This window comes from Rhinopithecus bieti, unplaced genomic scaffold, assembly GCF_001698545.2.
Source record: "Rhinopithecus bieti isolate Rb0 unplaced genomic scaffold, ASM169854v2 scaffold_5948, whole genome shotgun sequence".
NCBI classification, from domain to species: domain Eukaryota; kingdom Metazoa; phylum Chordata; class Mammalia; order Primates; family Cercopithecidae; genus Rhinopithecus; species Rhinopithecus bieti.
The window spans coordinates 2,900,889-2,924,201 of NW_016805422.1; the positions used below are offsets into that span (position 1 = coordinate 2,900,889).

Below are 23,313 nucleotides of genomic sequence, written 5' to 3' on the forward strand. Positions count from 1 at the left end.
ATCCTAAACTACTACTTTACACAATAATTTGATTCTACTGCTTACTTGTTTAAAAAATAAAAATTACATTTCAATTTACTGTGATTTTAAGAGAATTTTCTACTTTACATGCCTGGTTGTGTTCATGAGCTGTACAATTATCTGTTCCATTATATTCTGTAAGCTGTTCTCTTCGTTTTTCTCTAATAAGAATTTTATGAACATCATCTTCCAGTCTATTGAAGAATCCTCCATCATGTGATAAAGTCTGAGAAGAACTCAATTCCTGTCAAAAATGAATTATGATTTACTATCATTCAACATGCATTGATATGCATTTAATACACCTAGTCAACCACTAGAAGGGATACGCATTTGGTACACCTAGGCAAGCACTAGAAGGATAAAAAAAAAAAAAGAAAAATGACAGCTAAGAGACAATCAACCACTTGGTCCTTCTCCATCTCCAGAAGATAAAACAGTAGAGACACATTTGGAAATTTCCTTTCTTCGTATTTTTTGGACTTAGATATTGCTTTTTAAATTTCTGTTATTTATATACTGAACAACTCACCCATTTAATGTGTACAAGACAGTGGTTTTTTAATATATTCAGAGTTGAACAACCATCACCCCAATCAACTGTATTACAATTCCATCACCCCAAAAAGAAACTGTACCCATTAGCAGTCACTCCCCATTTCCTCCTAATACCTGCTGCCTGCCCCAGGCAACACTAATCTATTTACTGTCTCTATAGATTTGCCTATTATGGACATTTTGTATATATGGAATAACCCAATATGTGAACCTTTGACTGGTTTCTCTGACTTAGCAAAATATTTTCAAGATTCATTCATATTATGGCTTGTATCAGCACTTCATTGCTTTTTATTGCCAAATATCTCATCCTACATTTTATTTCTCCATTCACTGGTTGATAGACATTCAGGTTGTTGCTACTTTTTGGCTATTATGAATTATGCTGCTATAATATTCATGCACAAGATTTTGCGTGGACATATTTTCAATTCTCTTGGGTATATACCTAAGAGTAGAACTGCTGGTGACTCTATGTTTAACCTTTTGAGATGTCACTAGATAATTTTCCAAAGCAGTCCATCATTTTACAATCCCATCAGCAGTCAAGCGGGTTGCAATTTATCCGCATTCTTATCAACACTTGTTCTGCCTATTTCATGATAGCCACTGGGTGTGAAGTGCTGTCTCACTGGGGTTTTCAGTTGCATTTCCCTGACAGCGAATGGTGCTGAACATCCCTTTTGTGTGCTTATTGGAGATTTGTATATCTTTTTGGAGAAATGTCTTCTCAGATCCTTTGCCCATTTTTAACTGGGTTACTTGTTTTTTTGAGTTGTAACAGTTCTTTATATATTCTACATGTCTGTATCTTATTGAATATGATCTGCAATCATTTACTCTCATTTCGTGGGTTGTCTTGGCATATTCTTGATGGTATTCTTTGTATCACAGAAGTTTTTAAAGTTGATGAAGTCCAATTTTATCCAAGAAACCACTGCCTAACTCAAAAATTTACTCCTATATTTTCTTCTAAAAGTTTTATAGATTTAGCGCATGTGTTTAGTTCTGTGATCCATTTTGAGTTAATTTTTGCACACGGTGTGAAGAAAGGGTCGAAATTCACTCTTCTGCATGATGATATCTAGCATCATGCGTTGAGAAGACTATTCTTTTGCCCTTTTAACTGTGTTGGGACTCTTGTCCAAAATCAATAGTCTTGTCCAAAATCAATTTCTGAACTCTTAATCCTATTCTATCAATCTGTAAATGTCTATTCTTATGCCAGTACCATACCGTCTTGATTATCACAGCTTTATGTTGCTCAATCTTTTACACTGCTTTTTTTTTTTTTGAGACAGATTTTCACTCTTGTTGCCCAGGCTGGAGAGCAATGGCATGATCTTGGCTCACTGCAACCTCTACCTCCTGGGTTCAAGCAATTCTCCCACCTCAGCCTCCTGAGTAGGTGGTATTACAGGCATGTACGTCCAGCTAATTTGTATTTTTAGTAGAGATGGCGTTTCACCATGTTGGCCAGGTTGGTCTCGAACTCCTGACCTCAGGTGATCTGCCCGCCTTGGCCTCCCAAAGTGCTGGGATTACAGGCATGAGTCACTGTGCCCAGCCTTACATTGCATTTTAAAATAATTTTTATATAAATTCTACATGCCAATAGAAGATTTGTAAAAGATAAGATTTTTTATCACTGTCTATCCAATTATATAATAGAAATTTTACATTCTCCAAGAGAAGGAGCATTTCCTCTTCAATATCCTGTTATGAAGACAGAGATTGAAGAAAATATTCCTTTCACTCATTGGTTTCACCTATGTCCCACATTCTCTCTCTTTTTTTTTGACAGTCTCACTCTCACCCAGATTGGAGTGCAGTGGCCCAATCTCGGCTCACTACAACCTTCACACCTTCACCACTCCGGTTCAAGCGATTCTTGTGCCTCAGCCTCCCAAGTAGCTGGGATCACAGGCACATGCCACCACTCCTGGCTATTTTTTTTTTTTTTTCAGTAGAGATGGAGTTTCACCACGTTGGCCAGTGGGTCTCAAATTCCTGACCTCAGATGATCCACCCTCCTCAGCCTCCCAAAGTGCTGGGATTACAGGTGTAAGTCACCATGCCTGACCCCACATTCTTGAGCTACAGTTATTCACAATTTCACAATTTTACCCATCTCAATTGTATTTGTGGGCAAATGACCCCAAGGTTCAATAATTGTTCATACTTTTCACTTCATATTATCGTAGAAAGTCAAGTGTTTGAAAAAAAATTTATTTGTATATCAGTGCTTACTATATGAATGACATTTAAAATGTCTGTACGACACTTTATATTTTGCAAAGCACTTAAACAAACATTACCTTATTTGAATTTCATAAACATCATGAGAAGTTGATAGAGCAAGTATTATTTCCCCACCAAGTAATTATAGTCTTAAGAATGCATGTGCAATTGCTAAGGGATACAGGTATAACTCTAAGATTACTGCTTCATAAAATAGTTCTAGTATCTTCTTGTAATATTCTATTTTACAGCAATAAATACAGAAATGCTAAAAACACTGCTGAGCTTCTGTGGAAGGAATAACATACTGCTACCAACTAATCAGCCTTTGGATGTCATATCACTAGAGATTATAATTCTAGCCAATGTCCCTGTCTGTTGATAGTTGCTCCTATTACCATCATGCCTATCACAAAGGGCATTCTGTCCCTTAAGTATTTTTGAGTGAGGCACGAAGTTTCTTTCTGATCTAGAGATGGGATTTTTTTCAAAAGATATATTGATAAAAAAACTATAGGGGGGAGAAAAACAAAAATAAATCAACTACTACATCCCACATATATCAGATAAAAAGATTAAAATATGGCAAATATAAGAATATGGAATATTTAACTTAATAAGTCTAGTCAATGCAATTTCAGTTTAATTCAAATTCTGCATACCTATTTGGTACCAAGCATACAATGAATAAGACACTACAGTGCTTATGTAAATATAGACATACAGATCAATGGAACGGAATCGAGAATCTAGATCTGAGCCTTCATATCTATGACCAAATTTACTTTTTAAAAAGGTGTCAAGGTATTTTATTAAGGATATAAGAGTGTTGTGCTGGGAGAAGTGTCAATGCATATGACAAAAGGTAAATTTGAACTTTCTTCACAATTCATAAAAATTAATTCAAAATATGGATCACAGACTTTAAAGGAAGAACTAAAACCATAAAGCCTCTAGAATAAATCATCATGGCTTGTGTTAGGCAAAGATTTATTTAATGAACACCAAAAGTACAATTCATAAAGTGACAAAACCAGACTTGATAACAATTTAAAATTTTTGTGCTTCAAAAGACAATTAAAAAACCAAAAAGACATCCCCAAAATATGTACGTCTATTACGTATCAATAAAAAATTAAAAAGAAAAGGCAAGGCACAGCCCGGAAGAAAGTATCTGCAAATCATGTATCTAACAGAGGATTTGTTTCCAGACACATAAAGAAATCGTACAAATCAATAAGAAAATACACAAAAATGAGCAAAAAATTTGAATAGATATTTCAAGAAAATATAAGAATGGCTGATAAGCATATGAAAAGATGTCTGAAATCAGCAATTACGAACATGCAAACCAAAACTACAATGAAATACATTACATACCCACTAGAATGGCTATAATCAAAACAAGAGATAATATCAAGTGTTGACAAGGATGCATAGGAACTAGAACTCTCATATATTGCTGGGGGGAGTGAAAAATGGTAGTCATTTTGAAAAACAATTTGACAGACTCTTTAAAAGTTAGACAAAAATTCACCATACAACCCAGCAATTTCACTCCTAAGTAACCACCTAAGAGAAACTAAAACATATCCACACAAAGACATATGTCAAATGTTCACAGCAAGCCTATAACCTGGTGAATAAATAACATTTATACAATGGTATACTGCTGCTACATGCTACAACATGGATGTACCTCAAAAACATTATGCTAAGTGAAAGAAGCCCAACACAAAGACTACACATTCTATGAGTCCATTACAGGTTACAAGAAACTGCAAATCTCTAGAGACAGAAAGTAAATCTGTGGTTGCCAGGGACTGAAGGTGGGAGTAGGGATTGACTACAAATCGTTATGAGGGAACTTTCTGAGTTCCAAAACTAGACTGTGTTTATGGCTGCACAACTATGAGTGAATTACATACTTGCAATGGGTGAATTTTACAGTACTTAAATTATAACTCAATACAGCTGTTTTAAAACAAAACAAAACAAAACACCCTTGATCCCACACCATTCTACTTAAAAACTAGAATATTACCTATAGACCTTGCGGCCCATCTGTATATTCTTCCCTTAGTCTCATCTTCGTGCCTCCACGAGGAACCATTACCTCAACTTAGTGTTGATCATTTCCATGTTTCTGTTGTTTTACAGATGCATCACTAAATAATATAATTTCATTTTGTTTGGTTTCTTAACTTCTTATTATGAAAATTTTCACCCATATATTCTACACTTAGATTTAAGGATATTCTATATTTGGCCCTCCTTTTTGTGCCTAGGTATTTTATACTAAAGTACAGTTATGATAATTCATCTTGAAATTCTTTCACATGCAGCTATAAAACAATTGTCCAGTTTAACCATATTATCATTATCATACCTAACAAAAATCATATTTGTTAACATCACCTTATTCCTACTTTATTATTATTTTGTAGACAGTTTTGCTCTAGGCACGTGCCACCACACCTGGCTAATTTTTCTATTTTTAGTAGAGATGGGGTTTCACCACATTGGCCAGGCTGGCGTCTAACCTCCTGGCCTCAAGTGATCCACCTACCTCGGCCTCCCGAAGTGCTGGGAACTGCGCCCAGTCTATACCTACTTTACATTTAAATTTCAATTGTATAAAAATGTCTTTTATTACTAATCTAATACAAACCTACATATATTGCATTTGATATCTCTTTTTCTTTTTTCTTTTTTCTTTTTTTTTTTGAGACAGAGTCTGGCTCTGTCACCCAGGCTGGAGTGCAGTGGTGTGATCCACTGCAAGCTCCGCCTCCCGGGTTCACGCCATTCTCCTGCCTCAGCCTCCCGAGTAGCTGCTGGGACTACAGATGCCTGCCACCACGCCCAGCTAATTTTTTTTTTTTTTTTTTTTTTTTTTTTGGACGCGCGATGGGGTTTCACTGTGTTAGCCAGGATGGTCTTGATCTCCTGACCTCGTGATCTGCCCACCTCGGCCTCCCAAAGTGCTGGGATTACAGGCGCTACCCACCGCGCCTGGCCTCCATTTGGTTATCTCTTAAATCTTCCTCAATCTAGAGAACCTCATCCACACCCAAACTTTTCTTCTCCATAACAGTTTCTTTTTGAAGAGACCAGGTCAGTTGTCCTACAAAGTTATCTATCTTCTAAATTTGCCTGATTGTTTCTTTTAGGTATCACTTAACTTGCACTTCTAACTCCTACATCTCCTGTAAAATGGAAGTCAGATCTTAAGGTTTGATTTACATATAGATTAAACATTTTTAGCAGGAATAGTTCTGCTGAATTTTAAGTTTAATAAAATTGGTATCACTCTGATGCATTCATTCCTCTGAGACTGGTTCTTCACTCAACATTCTCTTTTGGATTCATCCATGTTGCTACCTGGACTTAAATATTCATTTGCTTTCACTACTGCGTAATCCATTGCGTGATTATACTAAAATTTATCCATTCTACTGAAGATAACCATTTGAATTTTTTCAAATTTGTTTCCTGAGTAGTATGGAGGTCATGATGCTGGGCCACTGCACACATAAATATTTCTGTACGTGGCTCCTAGGAAATACATGCAATCTTCTCTAAGGCATGTGTACCTACAAGTGAACTGCTAAGTCATAATTTGTATCACAGGTGAACACACTACAGCCCAAAATGCTGCCTCTTTTTTGCAAATGAAGTTTTACTGGAACACAGCCATGCATGCTCATTCATTTAAGTATTGTCTATAGCTGTTTTTATACTATAGTGGCAGAACTAAGTAGTTGTGGCAGAGACTGGATATACCTCAAAGCCTAAAATATTTGCTACCTGGTCCTTCACAGAAAAAAAGCTTGCTGACTCCTGGGTTATAATGAATATTTGACTTTATATGAACATCAAACTCATGCAAAATATTTGTAATAATTTGCATTCCCACCAATATAAACTGATCCAAAACTCGCTTGATCTATAACCTCTGCATCTTGTTATCTATACACTTCGTAATTTCTGCCTGCCTGTTGGGTGGGAAAAAAACAGTATCTCAGTGTGATCATAACTGCATTTCTCTGGTTAGCAGCAAAATCGAATATTTTGTATGTTTTTGCTATTCATATTTCCTATTTTGTGAAATGCATAATGTCACTAGTATATTTTTTATATTTTTATGAGACAGTAATCATTTGATTGGAGTTCTTTATCTGAATACTAATGCTTTATCACTTGTTTTGAAAATAGCTTTTCCCCATTTGTGCCTTGTCTTTATATATCCATTCTGGTATGTTGTGGAAAATAAGTTATTCATTTTGAGTGACATCTATTTTATCAACCTTTTGTTTTATGGTTAGTGTTTTTGCTAAGTTTTCCCCTAACCCTATGCCACAAATATATTTTACTGTATTTTATAGTTCTAAAAGTTATAAAATTTGCCTTTCATATAAGCATTTAATTTATATAGAACTGATTTTAATGTGTGATAGAAGGCAGAGATCCAATTTGGATTTTTTTCTAATATGGCTAAGAAAGAGTCCCTTGCTTTTTCATATATAAGACATTACGATGTTAGAATATTTAACATAGTGTAATACCAGCACAGGAATAAACTCACCAGCAGAACAAAATAGCTCAAAAACAAACACATGCATATATGGAATACTGATAAATGACAGAGTGACATTACATATGGTCCTTCTTTAGGAGTTCTTAGCTACTTTTTGGCAATTGCTTTTCCATATTAGTAACTTGTTGAGTTTTTTTTTCTCTTTTTGAGATGGAGTCTCGCTCTGTCACCCAGGCTAGAGTGCAGTGGTGCGATCTCTGCTTACTGTGAGCTTCGCCTCCCAGGTTCACGTCATTCTCCTGCCTCAACCTCCCGAGTAGCTGGGATTACAGGTGCCTGCCACCACGCCCAGGTAATTTTTTTATATATATATTTTCAGTAGAGACAGGGTTTCACTGTGTTAGCCAGGATGGTCTTGATCTCCTGACCTTGTGATCCACCTGCCTAGGCCTCCCAAAGTGCTGGGATTACAGGCGTGAGCCACCATGCCCGGCAAACTTGTTGAGTTCTTAAAACTCCAGGATTTTTTTTTTTTTTCACTGCAACAGCAAAGACTCTATAGATCAATTTGGGAAAAACTGTCACTTTCATTACAATACTTTCATATTTCCAAGGGCTCCAAAGTCACCTCCTCAAGGACTAGCCTCTCAGCTTTACAGTTTTAAGATACCTTAATATACAGTAACACACAAACTTCAAAATGATCCATCTATATGTACTATTTCTCTTTTACCACTCTTGAGTGCTTTTAACTTATTTCAAGAGGAAATCTAAATAATGATGTTCTGGCCAGGTGTATTAGCTCACAACTATAATCCCAGCACTGTGGAAAGCAGGAGAGTTGCTTACGTCTAGGAGTTCAAGATCAGCCTGGGCAACATAGCAAGACCCCATCTCTACAAAAAGTAGAAAATATTAGCTGGGCATGGTGGTGTGCACCAGTAGTCCTAGCTACTCAGGAGGATGAGGCAGGAGGATCACTTGAGCTCAGGAGATTGAGGCTGCAGTGAGCTGTGACCACACCACTGCCCTCCAACCTTAGTGACAGAGCAAGACCCTGTCTCAAAAGAAAATGGTATTCTTCCAGTCAGAATGGCTATTATTAAAAGTAAAAAAAAAACAGATGCTGATGAGGTTGTGGAGAAAAGGCTTTTACACTTTTGGTGGGAGTGTAAATTATTTCAAAGACCTAGAGGCAGAAATATGATTCAACCCAGCAATCCCATTACTGGGTAAATCATTCTATTATAAAGATACATGCATACGTATGTTCACTGCAGCACTATTCACAATAGCAAAGACATGGGATCAACCCAAATGCCCATCAATGATCGACTGGATAAAGAAAATGTGGTACATATATGCCATGGAATACTGTGCAGCCATGCACAAGGATGGAGCTGGAAGCCATTATTCTCAGAAACGAATTCAGGAACAGAAAACCAAATACTGTTGGTGTTCTCACTTATAAGTGAGAACTGAATGGATGAGAACATATAGACACAAGGTAGGGGGGAACAACACACACTGGGGCCTGTGGAAGAGCGGGGGATGGGGGAAGGGAGAGTATCAGGAAACACAGCCAATGGATGCTGGGCGTGATACTTAGGTGATGGGATGATCTGTGCAGCAAATTGCCATGGCACACATTTACCTATGTAACAAACCTGTAAATCTTGCACATGTACCCCTGAACTTAAAATAGAAGTTGGAAATTTAAAATAAAAAAAGAGAGAACACGGTGTTCTTCAATGAGCTATTACATTAAGTATAACATTATATACAAATTAAGTTTACTTTTTCTCACCCCTAAGATGAACCTGATGGACTCAAATTTTGAACTTGACTTGAAATAATTAAGTATTATTAAACTCTTGCTATGCAAATAATACTATGCTCTGCATGGGCTACTCTCAAGGAATTCACAGTGTACTAAGAGAGACAACTAGTACATGAAATAGTAACAGACACAATAATTAAGCACTCTTCTGTACATCAGGGATGGCAAGAATCTGTAAAGTATGCACCAACTTCTTCTTTCGTAAATGGCAATATAATTAACTGATAATTGTATTTTTTCTTGCTGAGCAACAACAGTATCAGAATTCTTAATGCAAAGCTCCATAAAAGCCCTAACAATATACTTCAACTAGCAGACAAAATGAAACCTACTATGTGCCTGTTATAAATATCATTAAAATGTACAGGGGAGACAGACCAAAAAAGTCTAGGGAAGGTTTTGGTGAGAAGGCAGAACATTTATTCATCAACAACATTCATTTACATTACCTACTATATGCCAGAAATGAGGACTACTGGGGACAAAGTTAACAAAAATAGGCAGTAAGGAAAAGGACTCCCTATTCAATAAAATGTGCAAGGATCACTGGCTAACCAAATGCAGAAGATTGAAACTGGACCCCTACCTATCACCATATACAAAGATTAACTCGAGATGGATTCAAGACTTAAATGTAAGACCTAAAACTACAAGAATCCTAGAATAAAACCTAAGAAATACCAATGCGGACACTGGCCTCGGGAAAGAGTTTATGAACAACTCCTCAAAAGCAACTGCAGGTCAGGCACGGTGGCTCATGCCTGTGGTCCCAGCACTTTGGGAGGTCAAGGTAGGTGGATCACTTGAGCCCCGGAGTTCGAGAACAGCCTGGACAACATGGCAAAACTCTGTCTCTACCAAAAATACAAAAAATTAGCTGGGAGTGGTGACATGTGCCTGTAGTCCCAGCTACTCAGGAGGGTGTGGTGGGAGGATTGCTTGAGCCTCGGAGGCAGAGGTTGCAGTATGCCAAGACCGTGCCATTGCACTCCAGCCTGGGTGACAGAGCAAGACCCTGTATCAAAAAAAAAACAACAAAAAAAAAGCCAATTGTAACAAAACAAAATTGAAAATGGGACCTAGCTAAACTAAAAGCTTCTGCACAGCAAAGAAAATTATCAACACAGTAAACAGACAACCCACACACTTCTTTTTTTTTTTTTTTTTTTTTTTTTGAGAGAGAGTCTTGCTCTCGCTCTGTGGGGGGCCCCTAGGTTGGGATTTTTTTTTTTTTTTTTTTTTGAGAAGAGTCTGGCTCTGCCAGGTTGGAGTGCAGTGGCGTGATCTCAGCTCACTGCAACCTCCACTTCCCGGGTTCAGGCGATTCTCCTGCCTCAGCTCCCGAGTAGCTGGGACTACAGGTGCACATCACCACACCCAGATAATTTTTGTATTTTTAGTAGAGACGGGATTTCACCATGTTGGCCAGGATGGTCTCGATCTCTTGACCTCGTGATCTGCCCGCCTCAGCTTCCCAAAGTGCTGGGATTACAGGGGTGACCCACCACGCCAAGTCCCTTTTTTTTTTTTTTTTTTAAGTCATGGGGTCTCACTCTGTTGCCCATGCTAGAGTGCAGTGGTGCTATCATAGCTCATCCTGGAATTCCTGGGCTCAAACAATCTTCCTGCCTCAGCATCCAGAGTAGCTGGGACTACAGGTGTGCACCACTGAGCCTAATGTTTTTTACAAAACTTTTTAAGAGATGGGATCTCACTATGTTGCCTAGGCTGGTCTGGATCTCCTGGCCTCGAGCATTCCTCTCACCTCAGCCTCCAGAGTAGCTGGCATTACAGGCGAGAGCCACCATGCCTGGCTCTGGGCTCATCTTGTGTATTCCCTCTCATCACCCTAGATACAGCTATTTCTCCAAGGGGTCCTAGTTCCTTTTATTGGAGAATGGTTTTAGAACCAGTAATCAATTTAACATCATAAAAATAACCTCACATTCTACGACCCCTGATGTGATATGATAGGAAACATATCACACCATCTAGGAAATACTCTTGCCCCTTGACTCAACTCCTCAAGAAAACAACTTGATGGATGACATGATAAAAAAAGAAAAAAAAATTTCTTTTTTAAAGAAAACAACTTGAGTTGGGCACAGTGGCTCACTCCTGAAATCCCAACACTATGGGAGGCTAAGGCTGGCAGACCACTTGAGGCCAGGAGTTTCAGACTAGCATGGGCAATCCAGCGAAACCCCATCTCTACTAAAAATAAAAAATTAACTGGGTGTGGTGGTGGGCACCTGTAATCCTAGCTACTCGGGAAGCTGAGGCACAAGAATCGCTTGAACCCAGGAGGAAGAGGTTGCAGTGAGCCAAGATCGCGCCACTGCATTCCAGCCAGGACAACACAGAGAGACTCTGTCTCAAAAAAAAAAAAACAAAACAAAACAAAACAAACAAACAAACAAAAAAAAAAAACAGAGAGAAAAGAAAAGAAAAAAAAAAGAAATGAATCTGTCAAACCTCAACAGCTAATTGTCTGTAAGAAATTCTGTAAACCTATAACCCCAAGATCCCCAAGTAATCATGTGATCTCGCTTGAAGTGAAGGAACAGATAGCAGCTGAGAGTAGGGAGTGAAATCCTAAAGCTGTCCAAATGCTTGGATCCAGTCAACTATGAGGTCAACTCTCCCCCTATTCTTCCATGATGTGGTTATATGAACCAAATAACTGTCTCTGTTTTTTTTATGCTGAATTAGTTGGCCTTCTGTTGCTTACAACCAAAGAGAACTAACAAATATAACACACACAAACAAGGAAAGGCTTAGTAACAAGAATGAGCTCAACACACTGAGAAGAACAGAAAATAGGTTGAATCTTCAGGTAAAACCATATTCTAGGTGAGATTCATTTAAAGCTACATTAAATTTATTTGCTTTTAAAATTTAACAGTCTAAAAAAAAACAAGAAACAAAATAAAAAATTTAGGCCAGGTGCAGTGGCTCACACCTATAATCCCAACACTTTAGGAGGCTGAGGCGGGTGGATCACGAGGTCAAGAGATGGAGACCATCCTGGCCAACATGGTAAAACCCCACCTCTATTAAAAACAAAAATTAGCTAGGCATGGTGGTGCACGCCTGTAGACCCAGCTACTTGGGAGGCTGAGGCACGAGAATCACTTGAACCCGGGAGACGGAGGTTGCAGTGAGCACTCCAGTTTAGTAACAGAGCAAGACTCCATCTCAAAAAGAAAAAAAAAAAAATTAATAGTCTAATTTTATTACTGCCACACTCCTGTGTGTTGGTAGCATTAACTACAGGGTTCACTATTTAGCGTATTTTTCTTTATTCTTTATTTTCAATTGCACTCAAATCATTTATCATAATTTTAGAAATCAATAGATCCAACATTACTCTTCATAATATAACTAGGGCCTAAAGTGAATAAATTATCTGTCCACACTCATAATCAGCTAAAGGTAGACATGTGGAGCATAGTGCTAAAGCACAGTGCTATAAGAAGGAAGTAGGTTGCAGAGACAGATAGGACTGGGTTTGTTCCCTGGTTCCTTTCTTCACACAGTCCTTTTATTTTAATATAATTTTTACATAAGTAGTACACGGACATGACAGAAAATTCAGAAGCTTATACTGTAAAAAGTAAGCTACTTCTCATATCCCTCTGTCCGATATCTACCCCACCGTCGCCTTTGACAACCACTGTTACAGTTTCTTGGATACTCTTCCAATGATAGTACATTCAAGCATATTGAAGACTTGATCGTTTAGACTTCAAGACATATGATGGTCACTACGATTTTTAAAACTAAAACTATACTAGAAGGACCAGAGTTTGGAAGGCCATATAAAAGTAGGACTAGAGAGAAATGAGTATCTATGAGATTCCCTTCCTAACAGTTCTGGCATTTAAAAAGCAACATATTAAAAAACAAAACAACTTCAGTCCAACAGAAAAAGACTAAGAATCAAATAAAACTCCTGAAAAGGCATGATTTGTTGAGATTTTATAAAGAGGTATGTACAAGCACCTACTCTAGACAGAAGAAAAAAGAAATAATGAAATTAACCTGAGAATAAGTTTAGTTAACAGTCAGAGGAATATATATGCAGTTCAAGTACACCTCATCAACCCTCAATAAAGTAAAATCTTTTCCCTCCTGAATTTTATCCAATAAATATCTGATTTAAGAGGAGGTAAGTAAGAAGCATACTATTCTCCACAGATGTTAAGAACTTTAGAGTAGCCATGAAAAAAAATTCCTTGGCCTAAGTAATATATTAAAGATGGAATGAATTAAGTCAATCATTCAGCATACAATGTTAACAAAACCAGTACATTTGTAGGAGCAAATAACATTTTATTTAAGAGTTCAAATGAAATTTTCTTTAGGGTTTTTTGGATTCTCTGTGGAAAAAAAAGATCTTCTAAATTCCTAGATCAATGGTATAACCATTGTAACATTTAAATATTTAAGTCCCAGAAAGTAACACCTCTAATGGAAATGGAACATAATTTTGGCATACTTTTAACAAGTATCAAAAAGTACACCAGTCAGAATAGCTATTATTAAAAAGTCAAAAAATAACAGATACTGGTAGTGTTACAGAGAAAGAAATGCTTATACACCATTGGTGGGAGTGTAAATTAGTTCAACCATTGTGGAAAGCAGTGTGGCGATTCCTCGAAGAACTAAAAACAGAAATACCATTTGATCCAGCAATCCTATTACTGGGTATACACCCAGAGGAATATAAATGGTTCTATTATAAAGACACATGCACGTGTATGTTCAGTGAAGCACTGTTCACAATAGCAGACACAGAATCAACCTAAATGCCCATCAGTGGTAGACTGGATAAAGAAAATGTGGTACATATACACCATGGAATACTATGCTGCCATAAAAAAGAATGAGATTGTGTTCTCTGCAGGGACATGGATAGAGCTGGACACCATTATCCTTAACAAACTAATGCAGAAACAAAAACCAAATACTGCATGTTCTCACTTATAAGTGGGAACCAAATAATGAGAACACATGGACACATAGAGGGGAACAAGACACACTGGGGCTTACTAGAGGGTGAATGAAGGGTGGAAGGAGGGAGAGGATCAGGAAAAATAACTAATAGGTACTAGACTTAATATCTGGGTGACAAAATAATCTGTATTAACAAACCACTGTGACACAAGTTTACCTATATAACAAACCTACACATGTACCCCTGAACTTAAAAGTTAAAAAACAAAAACAAAAAAAAAGGTAATGTGAATTACATATTATTATAACCAATTTCTTAATTTAGTTATAAGGGAAATAAATTATAATTAGACTGTATTTACAAATGTGGAACTTAATCATTAGAAATCTTCAAAATCAATGTTATGTATCAGATAATTTAACACGACAGAACACAGTTCTAAAATTATAAGGAAATACAAAATATATTATTCTACATACAGAAGCTTGTTTAAATACAACTCATCTTTAATAATTAAATAGGATCTTGTCAGTTTGCATTTTTTGTCTTCTTTCAAATCAGGAAAGAAGAAAAGGCAAGCATCAAACAGTTTATAGAGTTATCTTGCACTATTGTAGAATAATGCATTACACAACATATACCTGCTTTCTTATTTGTATAACACTATCCTCCAAATCAATCAATGTACAAAAATGAATTGGAATCAGTTCAAAAGTATGTTTGCCACTTTCAAACATGGAATTAATATTCAGTCTATATATGTAGTCATTTAAATTTTAATCTAAGAAACGATGACAATGGTTTGCAAATAACTTAAAAAAAATCAACCATCTGTTTTAACAACAAATCAATTCTGTGTTTGCATGCATAGTAGTTAGGAACCAAATTAATAATATAATTACAGAATTATTTAGATGTGTTTTTTTAAGAGAGAGATTTCATTTTCCTAGCCTGTCAAGCAAATGTCTGAAATAAACAAAAAAACGGTCAGAAGCCATATATATAAGTGAAATCAAGGACCATCTGACCATAAAAAAAATTAAACAATGGAACTACTAATAAGAACACATATGCAATAGAAGAATAAAACTTTGAAATTATTACCTTAAAAATAATTTCAACATTTTATTAGTATCTTCCTCAATGTTAGAGGATTTTTTAAATAGCACAATCTCCCAACTAAAAGATTTGGAGAGGCTGTACTACAGCATTTAAATAACAGAAACAAAAAATTCCAAATCCCCAACACCAGGAAGTGTAGGCTACACGACCAGTGAATGGTAAGAGAAGTATATAATCAGGTTACTCTTACCCATGAGTACATTTAAAGAATCACAGTTCATTTCCAATTTCCATAATTCCAAAATACTATGAGACATCTTCTCAGGATAAGTTTTTAATAAAGATTAAAATACAAAGTGGGAGATTAAACTACTTTTCTCTGAGATTTTAAGCTTGGCACACACAAAGTAACCTTTGGCTCATACACACATATACACAAATTAGGATGATAAAGCCAAACGATAGCATGCTTCATGCAAATAATCTTGTTTTTATTCTACACTAATGCATTTTACATCCTTATATAATGGCAGAAACATGATTGGGTTCACTCAAGACAAACCTATGGGTTGTCCTTCAAATGATTATGTCTCAAAAAAGACTTACTGCTAAATATTAAAGTATTATTCTTAAAATCATCAGAGTTTTCTACAAGATGGCTACAATAAGACTTACCTCAGTCTTTTACTAATGTGATCTGTAAATGAAAAGAAATAAAGATGAAACTTTATTGAAGGAACTTAACATATAAAATGTTTTAACATGTAAAAAAAAAAAAACACCAAACGGACAGAATTTCAAAATTATCTCCTATGAGTTACAGAATTCATTTAAGGGTTTTCTAGGATTCTCATCTGATTTACTTTTCTAGGTTTAAGATGTTAAAATTCAGTATATAATTACTAATTTACTCAGCTTAAGGATCAAGTCTTATTATCCTAGTAAATGACACCCATATCAAGGGATATTATTGCATTTTAAGCATATGAGTTCCACAGTTCCACATAATTTAGTTTTTTGATTCCACATAATTTGGGAGGTGGGGGGAGCAAGTTAAGGGGACACAAATATGTCCAAAATCAAATCACAGGTTACAACAACTACAAAAAATGTTCAGATTGCTGCTTTTGTGTAACGAAAAGGTAGAATAGTAATTTATGTCCTTTGAAACTATTAGCTATTTTATTTTAAAAACATACATCAAGGTGATTTAATAGTACTATAAAAAAACCTAAAACTTTATATATATTTATACAATTAACACAAAAAATAACCCATAACAAATATATCTAGATGAAAGAAATTACTGGCCTAGAAACAACACAGCATTTCTGGAAAGCAATTACCAAGAGCAGAATGAGGAAAGCGTAAGGGAATTTAAAGTACAAATAAGGCCAGGGGTGATGGCTCACACCTGTAATCCCAGCACTCTGGGAGGCCCAAGCAAGCGGACCACCTGAGGCCAGGAGTTTGAGACCAGGCTGGCCAACATGGTGAAACCCCATCTCTACTAAAAATACAAAAAAATTAGCTAGGCATGGTGGTACATGCTTGTAATCCCAACTACTTGGGAGACGGAGGCATGAGAATCGCTTAAACACAGGAGGCGGAAGCTGCACAGAGCCAGGATCGTGCTATTGCACTCCGGCCTGGGCGACAGAGCAAGACTCTGTCTCTAAATAAAGTACAAATAGTGAGCAAGTATTCTTATTTAAATTGGAGATGATCAGGATATCTAATACTTAACAGTGCTTCTCGTCTACAGCAGAAGTTTTCTATTCTCAAGGACTAAAAATAATACAACTTTCTTACGACTCAGAATCTAAAAGTTGGTCCAGTTCTCTAAAGAATTTCTTGATCAGAACAGTGTCCATAAACACAGTAAATGCCAAAATCACCAACTTCAGATCAAACTACCAAATCTTGGTAAGTTACAGTCACTCTTCTAGCATGTTCTATTTAGCATACAATGTGAAGCCAGAACCTAAGGAAGAACCTCAACTGTGTTAATCATGACTTGCAAAAGTTGTGTAGCTTCTCTTTAATAACATACTGGTAACTCCGGAGGCTGAGGCAGGAGAATGGCGTAAACCCGGGAGGCGGAGCTTGCAGTGAGCTGAGATCCCGCCACTGCACTCCCAGCCTGGGCGACCAGAGCGAGACTGTTCTACAAAAAAACAACAACAAACAAACAACATACTGATGTTTTTTCTTTTCTTTTTTTTTTTTTTTTTATGGAGGACAAAGTCTCGCCTGTCGCCCAGGCTGGAGTGCCAGTGCGCAGATCTCGGCTCATGCAAGCTCCCACCCTCCCGGGTTCAACGCCATTGGCGGATCTCGGGCTCCACTGCAAGCTCCACCTCGGGGTTCATGCCCATTCTCCTGCCTCAGTCACCTGAGTAAGGCTGGGACTACAGGTGCCCACCACACGCCCAGCTAATTTTTTGCATTTTTTAGGTAGATACGGGGTTTCACCGTGTTAGTCAGGATGGTCTCATCTCCTGACCCGTGATCCGCCCCACCTCCGCCCCAAAGTGGTGGGGATTACAGGCGTGAGCCACCGTGCCTTTGCCATACTGATGTTTTCTAAACTTTAATACTACTTAAGAAATTAAATATGGAAAACAAGTTTAGAAACCATATTCCATGGTTTCTGCCTAATTTTAATAAAATGTCTTTTTTTTTTTTTTTTTTTTTTCCTGAGGACAGAGTCTCCTTCTGTCGCCCCAGGCTTGAGTGCAGTCGGCGTGATCTTCAGCTCACTGCAAACTCTGCTCCTGGGTTCAAGCGATTCTCCTGGCCTCAGGCTCCCACAGTAGGCTGGGGCTACAGGCACGTGCCACATGCCCTGCTAATTTGTTCTTAGTAGAGATGGGTTCACAACAGATAAACGCTTAACCCGTGATCCGCCTCTCCTCCAAAGTGCTGGGATTATACCACCCCCGCCAGTTGTTTGTTAACTCCAAGCAAGCAATTAATCACTGGCAGCCTACAGGGAAAAACTCTTATTCTCAAGGAAAACAATATAATCTTCTAAACATATTCTCTGATTTTCAAAGAAAGGCTTATTTCTGAAAGCAGTATTTTAAGTTTTTTCTTTTTGAAATTATTGCTAAGGTAATATTTATCCTCACAGAACAATGCCCAATGTACTAAGGCTGAATTCATATCAATCAAATAAAATGCTCTGTCAATGAACAAACAGCTATCCATATGGTGAACAACTATTCTGACTGGTATAGACAAAGCGCTGTTCAATAAAATTTTCTGTGATGATAGTAATGTCCTATAGCTGGACTAACATGGAAGCCACTAGTCATACGTGACTACTGAACACTTGAAATATGGCTAGTGCAATTAAGAAGCTACATTTTCATTTTAATTTTTACTTAAATTGCCACACATGAATAGCAGCTACCATACTGTACAGCATAGGCTAAGTATTTTTTAACATTTCCCACATTAAAAATAATGTACTTTGTGGTTTTTCTTCAAAAGTTTAGTGGATAGTAAAATTTCTTTTGTCGGCCGGGCGCGGTGGCTCAAGCCTGTAATCCCAGCACTTTGGGAGGCTGAGACGGGCGGATCACGAGGTCAGGAGATCGAGACCATCCTGGCTAACACGGTGAAACCCCGTCTCTACTAAAACATACAAAAAAAAAAACTAGCCAGGCGAGGTGGCGGGCGCCTGTAGTCCCAGCTACTCGGGAGGCTGAGGCAGGAGAATGGCGTAAACCCGGGAGGCAGAGCTTGCAGTGAGCTGAGATCCAGCCACTGTACTCCAGCCTGGGCGACAGAGCGAGACTCCGTCTCAAAAAAAAAAAAAAAAAAAAAAAAAAAAAAAAAAAAAAAAAACAAAAAAAAAATTTCTTTTGTCTTCTCCATTTGATAAAAAATACAAATGATACTACAAACACTTTTCTGGTAATAAGTCTTGTTCTAAAATTTGTATTTTCATTTTTTAAGATGCAGTTCCAGGTAACTTGAAGACATTGACCAATAATGGCTGAAATATGAAAACACTATTCCTGGCTTAGTGTAAGCCAACTCAGTTCATGTATAAGGAAAATAATATGTTTCAAGATGACTCAAACTACAAATATCAATTTTTATTTTCAGTAAGTTTTAGAAAAGAGACAAACTCAAAATACAAAAGATAAATTCTTACTAAAGCTTTATGGGGTTTTAATGACTGATTTTAAATTACTTTAAAACCCCAAATGGTTTTAGTTTATTTCCCAACAGTTTTGTTCCTTCCAAAACTCATGTTGAAATTTAATTGTCACCAGGTGTGGTGGTTCACGCCTGTAATCCCAGCACTTCAGGAGGCCAAGGCGGGCGGATCTCCTGAGCTGAGGAGTTTGAGACCACTCTGTGGAAGATGGTGAAACCCCGTCTCCACTAAAAAATACAAAAGACTAGCTGGGCGTGGTGGCACAGGCCTGTAGTCCCAGCTACTCGGGAGACTGAGGCATAAGAATTGCTTGAGTCACAGAGGCGGAGGTTGCAGTGCACCACTGCACTCCAGCTTGGGCTACAGAGTGAGAATCCATCTAAAAAAAAGAAGAAGAAATTTAATTGCCATTGTAACAATATTAAGAGGTGGGATCTTTAACAGGGAATTAGGCCATCAGAGCTCCACCCTCACAGGTGGGATTGGTTAATAAAAGGGCAAATTTGGCCCCCTTTTGCTCTCACTCTTGCCATGTGATGACTTGTCAAGAAGGCCCTCACCCGATGCTGGCATCTTGATACTGGACTTCCCAGCTTCCAGAACTGTGAAATAAACTTCCATTCATTATAAATGACCCATTCTCAGGTACTCTGTTACAGCAGTACAAAACAAACTAAGACACAGGTTTACATTTTTTACATTCTACATGATACATGAACAACTTTTACTTATTGTTTAAAAATTATAAAGATATTTACAACTGAAATATAAAATAGATGTAGAATAGTTCTTTTAGCATGATAGCACTGTATATATATTACCTTCCGAATGAAAATCTTTTAGTGATACTGTGAGAGGTTTGTCTTTTCCCTGATGATTCTTTCTTTTATCTTTTTTATTCATAACTTTGGACTGAGTTGAAGTATTTTCAGCATTTTCATACTCCTAAAAGGAATTACCAACAATAATTAAGTTCAGTTTACAAACTGTAAAATAAACTCACCAATAGGTAATATGTTTCTTAAAGTTTATTTTTTTAAAAAATAAAAGGCAAATAAAAATCCAAATTTAGGCTAGCCAAATTGTATAAAGGGATACCTCTTTATTCATTTACTCAATCCCTTACATCTTAAACATTAAAATGAAAACAAAAAAAGTTACACCTTGGTCTATAACCCCCTCCTCGTTGCTACCTTCCTCCTTTCAAGACCAAATTTAAGACAATAATCAGCAATTTCCTGCCTCATCCCACTGAAATCTGGCTTCTGCTGGTCTCTGACACTAAAATTAAAGTCAACCTCCTCTTTATCACCAAATCCAAAACACTTTTTTTTTTCAAGCATCTCTTGGTTTTCTTAATACATTTCTGACTACTGCTAAGTTTCCTTTGCTGGCTTCTTTTCTCAACCTCCTCAAAAGTGTAGCAGGTGTTCACATTATCCCACTCTTAACCTATTTAACCTTTATACCCACTGCTCTTCAATGTCAAAGTTTAAAGTTCTACCAATAAACTAATTATTTCTCTACAGACAGACAACTGAACTGGAATGTTCAATAAGCATCTCCACATGAAATATATTCTATCTTTCCATCTCACCACCCTGCCTTCCCCACTGGATCCTTTATGAAGTACCTTGTTATGCCACCACCATCTGCACATCTGTCTAAGTTGGAAACCTCAGAGTATCCTTGCCTACTCTCCTACACACCTTACAGCCAATTAATTACTAGGTCTTGTTTAACTTATCTCCTGAAGATCTCTTAAATTCATTCTCTGTTCTTTGTACACTCAGTCATTTCCCCAACTCCCTTTTGCTTGGATACTGCAACAGTCTCTAATTTTAGCTCCTCAATCCATCTTCTACACTGCTACACATGAGTTTCTAAAATGAAAACCCAAAATCAATCTAAAAGTTAAAATGATTAGGGCCGGGCATGGTGGCTCACGCCTGTAACCCCAGCACTTTGGGAGGCCGAGGCGGGCGGGTCACAAGTTCAGGAGATCGAGACCTTCCTGGCTAACATAGTGAAACGCCATCTCTACCAAAAATACAAAAAATTAGCCAGGCGTCATGGCAGGCGCCTATAGTCCCAGCTACTCGGGAAGCTGAGGCAGGAGAATGGCGTGAACCTGGGAGGCGGAGCTTGCAGTGAGCCAAGATCACACCACTGCACTCCAGCCTGGGCAATAGTGTGAGACTCCATCTCAAAAAACAAAAAAAAACAACAAAAAAAAAACCGATTAAACAGCTTTCTGTCAATGGATGTATAAACCCAATCTCCTTGCCTAGTACATGAAGTAATTTATGTCCTATCCTTCTTGCTGTATCTCCAGAAGTTCTAGGTCCTTACATGACAGGTTTTCAAATATGCTATATTCTTTCACACGTATACATCTTATATACTTGCCACTCCTTCCTTCAGAATGCCTACTTTCCTCTTGTCTACCTCATGAACTTCTAATACATCTAATAAGACTCTTTTTAAAGAATCCTTTCCTAAAACCCATCCCCATTAAAGGCACTGAAAAGCCTTCCAGTTTTCTGAATTTCCACTGCACTGAGAACATACATCTTTCAATACTATACACTATGTCTCCCTCCACTACACTCAAGGGGCACATTTTGGCTATTCAATAATTATTTGGTGAATAACTGACAGAAAGAACAGAAAATGCCATCTCAGTCAGACATGGTGGCTCACTCCTGTAATCCGAGCACTTTGGGAGGCAGAGGTGGGTAGATCACCTGAGGTCAGGAGTTCAAGCAGCCTGACCAACATGGAGAAACCCTGTCTCTACTAAAAATACAAAGTTAGCCAGGGTGATGGCGCATGCCTATAATCCCAGCTACTCGGGAGGCTGAGGCAGAAGAATCGCTTGAACACGGGAGGCGGAGGTTGTGGTGAGCCGAGATTGCACCATTGCACTCCAGCCTGGGCAACAAGAGTGAAACTCTGTCTCAAAAAAAAAAAAAGAAAGAAAAGAAAATGCCATCCCAAACTTTAGTTATCTGTTATAAAAATCCTTAGGCTAAAACAATTGTATTAAGAGTTTTTTATTGAATATTGACTTTTATCTCAATGACTACACATCAATACAATCCCATCAAACTACCCATTGCATACAAAAGAAGTTCCTCCCTTCTCTTAGTCATTATTATCTGCTAAAATCAATGATTTTGAGTATTACACCTATGACTGTGCAAAGAACACTGGCTGGCAGTATGACATTTTATCAACACTATTTATTTCTCCTCTAAGGAAACAGGTAATCCTTCTAGCTTTAGAATCTAGACATATAGCCATAAATCTAACAGCAAGAAGTCACCTTTGTATAATATTCTATTTGATAAATTTTATCTCCTAATTGAGCAAAACAGGATTACTTCTCCAGTGTAACCTGACAGTCCATTTAAATGATTAAATCATAGTAAAACTAGCTGTATCAATTTTTGTAATTTTCCTGCTTTGACTCTAAATGGCTATGTAACAATAATGGTTATAGTTCATTCTTTGTCATTTGGGGTAACGGAAAGAGGGATATGGAAATGAAACACATATAATATACACAGCCCACTTTATTAGCAACTTTTTTCCTTTTCCCTGGAACTATAGTTCAATAACTAGCAAAAGCAATGCTGTGAATTTTTTTGTTAAGATGGGATCTCCCTTTGTTGCCCAGGCAGGAGGAGTACAGTGGGATGATCATAGCTCACTGCATCCTCTAACTCCTGGGCTCAAGGGATTCTTCCACCTCAGCCTCCCAAGTGGCTGGGAATACAGGCTCACAGCACTATGCCCAGCTAATTAAAAAAACACATATATTTAGAGACAGGGTCTTGCTGTGTTAACCCAAGCTAGTCTCAAACTCCTCGCCTCAAGCAATCCTCCTGTCTCAGCCTCCTGAGTAGCTGCTG

The 23,313-nt window shown here is 37.5% G+C and overlaps 1 protein-coding gene across 1 annotated transcript in view; it reads right to left on the bottom strand.

Moving 5' to 3' along the window:
* The window catches only part of GKAP1 (G kinase anchoring protein 1), an 81,087-nt gene that overhangs the window by 30,008 nt on the left and 27,766 nt on the right, over positions 1 to 23,313 (bottom strand). The window contains 3 exon segments of the mRNA XM_017872377.1: positions 113 to 265; positions 15,894 to 15,919; positions 20,218 to 20,341. Of these exon segments, the coding sequence (XP_017727866.1) occupies positions 113 to 265; positions 15,894 to 15,919; positions 20,218 to 20,341 (303 nt within the window).